This window comes from Salarias fasciatus, chromosome 12 (assembly GCF_902148845.1).
Source record: "Salarias fasciatus chromosome 12, fSalaFa1.1, whole genome shotgun sequence".
In the NCBI taxonomy this organism is placed as follows: domain Eukaryota; kingdom Metazoa; phylum Chordata; class Actinopteri; order Blenniiformes; family Blenniidae; genus Salarias; species Salarias fasciatus.
In genome coordinates this window covers 19,853,820-19,859,624 of record NC_043756.1, presented here as the reverse complement: position 1 = coordinate 19,859,624, position 5,805 = coordinate 19,853,820, and the positions used below count along the sequence as shown (strand labels likewise).

At 42.7% G+C, this 5,805-nt stretch overlaps 1 protein-coding gene across 1 annotated transcript; it reads left to right on the top strand.

Moving 5' to 3' along the window:
* Positions 1-1,415: 1,415 nt before the first annotated feature.
* On the top strand, positions 1,416-2,370 carry cldn5a (claudin 5a). Its single transcript, XM_030105079.1, has one exon. The coding sequence runs from the start codon at positions 1,660-1,662 to the stop codon at positions 2,305-2,307; it is 648 nt and encodes a 215-aa protein (XP_029960939.1). The 5' UTR covers positions 1,416-1,659; the 3' UTR covers positions 2,308-2,370.
* Positions 2,371-5,805: the final 3,435 nt, after the last annotated feature.

Here is a 5,805-nt window from a genome sequence, read left to right as displayed (position 1 = left end):
GTCCGCCCTCGTTCCTGAAAACTTCTGACTGACACCATGCTGTGCTACTGACGCCATTACGGCTCAAAGCTCAGAGTAGCTCACAGTACGATAACTAGACCTCTTAGACCCAATATGGCTTCTCGTGTATTTTGGTTTCTTTACTTCTGCGCTGCAACAGGTTCTTTTGTTGCTGTTTGCTACAATTGTTTCAATTTAGATACATGTTTCAAAACAGATGGCGACTCTTGAAAGATATTTCTTTCTTCTTTTTTTTACTTTGACTAAATCATGTTTGTATATTATTATTTTGCTGATATAAACTAGAATTCGTGAGAGATGTAAATAAGAGAAAGGTAATCTGCAACTCAGTAGTGGTGATGATTGATTAGGATTTTAGTCTTTTTAAATAAACACGTTACAGTTTTTAGCGTGTTGCTTTTCCATTTTACATTCTGTCACCTCCTTCTTTTCTACTTTAACAAGAGCAAGAAAGTGGTCATAACAATCGAGCCATAAGTTGAGAGCGCTCTTTACAAAAACATTTAGATAGTTATTCAGTTGATTAGTAAGACTTTTATAAAAATCCAAAATTTTTCTTGATGAACGCTGTTACATGAATCAATAATTCGTTTAACAGCATGTAATGATTCATGTTGATAATTTTGTTAAATATACACTCAGTAATTAAATCAATAATGGACAAACAATCAAACAGCTAAAGAAAATAAAGCTTTTTTTTAGAGAAAATATTTGGCATATTTCAATTTATTTTATTACTTAAAGCTCGTGCGAAGACATGTTCCAATTTAGATATTGCACTTGGGATTCAAACTGAGATAACTTAAGGAAAAATTAAAATAATAACAATAATAAAATGTCACTGAATATATTATTAAATATCTCAAATTTACTAAGTTTTTTTCTATCAAAGAAAATCAATAGACAAAAGACCTTTCAAAGGTTTTGTAAAGACCTAAAATATTCAATGAGATGAATATATGTCAAATTAATGTACGGTATTTAGTTTTCGAAACTCTTCACTAAAAATTCAAGAATATTAAATCAGAGCATAAAAATGCCAGAATGAGTGTTTCATAATTTAAGGCTCATGTCATAAAGACAAGTGACATTTAGGGCATTCATGTTTCACATTCATGTTTTAAAAAATCAATAGCAAGCGTCTACATTCACCAGCCCACTACAGTTCAGTTGCTCCTATAACCTTAAAACACCCCCAGATCCCCCTTCCCGTAAAGCCCCTTTCACCCCTCTCCCGCCCCATCTATTCATTGTAAATAACTGTTCAAACACACAATGCGCCCTGGACCGCTTTATTCAGTCGCAAAACTTCCCTGCAATTTCATTGGTCCCATGAGGATGCGGCGACAGCGGATTGGAGGAAAGTTTCACCTCTTGTCCACACACCCCCACCCCGCAGATATTCGTGATCCGGTGCTACAGTGATTCCAGTTGTTTTCACATCCCCTCACTAACAAAGAGAGCCAGCGCTGCTGTCTTACATCTCTCAGTTCATGTGGAGAGTGATGCGCATCTGACGACCGACGCTCTTTTGTTGAAAGAGAAGAAACGCAATTCTGAAATACACCTTGCTCTTCAGAAGTACTGGGATATCTGGAAAAAACTTCAGACAGGCTTGATTTAACGCAAAGTGAGAAAATGGTGTCGGCTGGATTGGAGATCTTGGGACTGTCGCTGTGCGTAATTGGCTCGCTCCTGGTGATGGTTGCATGCGGGCTGCCCATGTGGAAAGTGACGGCTTTCATCGAAGCCAACATCGTGGTGGCTCAGACGATCTGGGACGGCTTGTGGATGTCGTGTGTGGTGCAGAGCACGGGCCAGATGCAATGCAAGGTGCACGACTCGGTCCTCGCTCTCAGCCACGACCTGCAGGCGGCCAGGGCGCTCACCATCATCTCCTCCGTGATGGGCGTGCTGGGTCTCATGGTCGTGATCGCGGGCGCTCAGTGCACCAACTGCATCCGCGCCGAGTACGTGAAAGCCCGAGTGGTGAACGCCGGAGGGATCATCTACATCATCAGCGGCCTCTTCGTGCTGGTGCCTCTCTGCTGGATGGCCAACAACATCATATCGGACTTCTACAACCCACAGGTGCCCGCATCCAAGAAGAGAGAGATCGGCGCAGCGCTGTACATCGGCTGGGCGGCCACGGCGCTGCTGCTGATCGGGGGCGCATTGCTGTGCTGCTCCTGTCCCTCCAGCGGGAACTCGGGATACTCGGTAAAATACGCACCGACCAAGAGAGCCTCGCAGAACGGGGACTATGACAAGAGGAATTATGTGTAGCGCCGCGTCTCGTGGCGGACGGTGCGTAAAAGTGACCCTCAGCTTTTGAAAAGAAAAAAAAACTGTTTTTCTACGGACATTTTTCTTGCACCTGCAGTTTTTTGTTTGTTTGTTGTTTTAAATCTGAACTTTGGAAATCAATGAAAGCACATATGCTGTTTTTGCCTCTTCTTCCTCTTCTTTGTTTTTTTTTTACTCTGACCCAAAACATGCTCGGACCACAAATCCATACATCCTTTTTTTTGTGTCTGCAGGAGATTAAAAAAAAGACTATCAACTACAAGAGGTAGCTCACGACAAAAAAGGAGTATCTTTGTTAGGTACCTGCTTTTGTAAATCTTTGAAATTAATATTTTTAATTGTTTGACGTTGTAACTGCAAAGGTTTTTCTTTTTTTCTTCTTCTTTCTTTTTTTTTGACGAACTCTTGCTCCGGAAAATATAGTCTGTTGTTTTGCCTCTACTCGATGTGCATTGTCAGCACAAACTTGTACAGTAACTGAGAATGTTTGCACTCCCTCACGTTCAAAAGCCTAATTTCCTTCTTGGGAACAGCGCCGATGACTTCAAAACAATGTCTGCTTACAATAACTGAGAAGAACCGGTCAAGTACAGTATATGGCTTTAGTTCTGTTCAGAAGTTGATGGGGGGTGAAGTTGGAAGTCTAATATTTGGACCTATGTATTCCGGGGAGCCTGGGATTTGTAGGTCACAGCGTGAAACTATACAGCCAGTTTTCTCGGCCGCACTGACCGCACTTGCGCAGTTTTTGCCTGTAGGAAGCCTCCTGTGTTTTCACAACTTCTAGGACTGAACTGTTTTTATTGGTTCTGTTGACACTTGATGTGATGATTCATTTCCCATGTATATGAAGATGCAATACTGTTTCTTTGTTTTTTTTTTTGTTTTTTTTTTAATTAAGATTAAACGGAATATATTGTCTGAAATCGTTTTTGCACAAGTGTAGTTTTTAAAACAAAGCGTTCTGCTGGGTCAAACAGTGCCGTCCGCGGCCGTGCGTAATACATGCCGTTCCCACCGTGAATCCATAAACCAACCCCCACGGCGGGAGAAAGTATTTTGGTTAGCCATAGAAATCCAGATGACAATGCCCATTCAGCTAGAGTGGGGCTCTGCTGTTCAGCTCACAATACTCACTCCCCCTCCAGCCCCCCCTCGGACCACCCTTCCCTCCCCTTCTCATCCGCAGTCAGTGAAAGGCGTTCAAAATAAAGCCGTGGAGAAGCTGCAGGAATCGTCTTCCTGCAAGTCACTTCACCCATTCATCAGGCATCTCGGGCCTATCTTCCTCCACCATGAGCTCCATGACAAACAATTACACATCACAGTGTTGAAACAACCAGTTTACTTCAAGAATACGGCAGTTACTCAACACTGGGGGATGGCAAGGTAGTAATTAAATATATAGGTACATTTGACAAAGAGCTGTTTAACTTGAGGCAGCTACAAAAAACAAAGTAACAAAAGCAATTTCAGTCACCCAGAGAGCATGCCATGATCTAAAACTGTGACTGGATTACAAAAGCTTATCCATACTTGTTTTGCTGGTGACTTAAGAATCTTAGCAGGTCATATGCCTTCTTAAAAGTTGAAAATATGGCCATGCAGAGAAAGTCTGTGTACAGTCAGGAGAATGTGTGATCACCACAGTCCAAAGGAAAACTGAATTAAAAAAAAAGTAGAATTAAATCTGACTTCAATAGTTTTCACAGTGCAGAATCATTCATACATACAAGTCATATTGTTACAGTCATTTCCAGAGCTTTCTGCTGTGCTGCAGCCTCTCCCTCACTGGAGGAGCTTTGCTCGGTTGTCACACAAACAACTGTTGACATTCCAACATCTGCTGTCTGAAAAGTTAAGATTCAAAACAAATTTGTGTTAGTCTGACAACATAATGCCAAAACAAAGCCCAAAACATGTGCTGGAAATGTGCCCGAAGGGCTCCCAGTCGAAAACATTCTGCAAAAGAATTCAAAACAGTCACTGAAATGGATTTCACTCAATATATAATGGGCTTCGGCATAAATGGAAGATGAAAATTAAAAAACATTTTTGAAACTATTAATAATCTTATCTTAGAATGACATTTATTTGTGATATAAACCTCCAATTAAACAAAAATAATTTCGTATTAAACATATTTTCTGTGTTCTATGATATCAATACATTCATATTTTTCTTGCAGATATTTAGGGATTTCATGCAGATACAGAAAAGGTTTTTAAACCTTCATAAGTTAACTGTACAGACCCATCCCCAGTAAGAATGAACTGACGGTGTGATCCGTGTTTGACTCCACAAAGGCGCCCCGTGGAAGCAGCGGTGTAATGATGAGGTGTTTTTGCGGGATTGTTGGTTCCACTCCTTGAGTCACCGCACGGAGGGTGACGAAGCGCAGGGTGTGTGAGCAACCGTAAGTGTACGTATGTGTGAGCGTAGAAAGAGTAGTAGAGCGGGGTGAGGGGATGTGCACCTCCAAAAAAAAAAAAAAAAAAAAAGGGCCCCCATTCCTGCGAGCGGAGAGGCAAATAGGGCCGGCGACGTCACTCAATGGGCGCTCACCATGGTAAGCGGCCAGAACCTGCAGTTGCCTGGCTACGGGGGCCTATAATGTGGTGGTATGGATGAGCCTAATAAAAGGCCTGGCCCACAGACATTCCAGCATGTATGAACACACACACACACACACACACACATACACGCACACACACATTGAAGGCACAACAGTCTGAATGATGAAGGAGGGATTAGGTGAAAGCCTGTAATGGTCACTGCTAAACAGCTGTGACAGCAAAAACACGTCGACTTCATTGTGTTTCACTTTGAGAGCAAACGCTACACCAAGCTATAAATGTTAACGTCAAAGAAAGCAAGCGAGAAATAAATGTCAGAGGTTTTGCTGGTATCGTAAAAACGTCTCGCAGGAACAAATGACACTTCAACTTGACCGCCGCCGGCCTGACGGGGCCAGGGGCCACACGGTTAAGGTCACGCCAGAAGCCGGACACGTTTCAGACTGAGTTCAGATTTGTGCAGTCACCAGTGAGGACATGCGTTGTGCCAGAGGTTGGACTGAGCTGGTGAGTTGCTTCTCATGACATGAACTTTGAACTCTGAGGCTGGTGTCGGCCAAGCGAGTCGAAAGTCATTTCCCTCCCCTGAACAGGCCTGATCTCATCAGAGCTCCTCGCATCGGTAAAACCACTGCTTCTACAGCCAGCTGCTGTCAGGACTCTTCAACATCCTGATATCATATGGCATCAGCACTACAATGTAAACAAATCGCAGGGAAAGATTTACAAAATAAATGACGTACAACCAAGGCTTTCTTGTAGTGATTCACACTAAACCAGCAGGTGCATACAGTCCACAAGTTTCCACTGGATTGAGCTTATTCACAGATAGTAGACCCAAGAGTCAGCAGGTGGTTAAATGAGGAGGACAAATGTGGCTTTGTCTGCTGCGTTAAAGGCC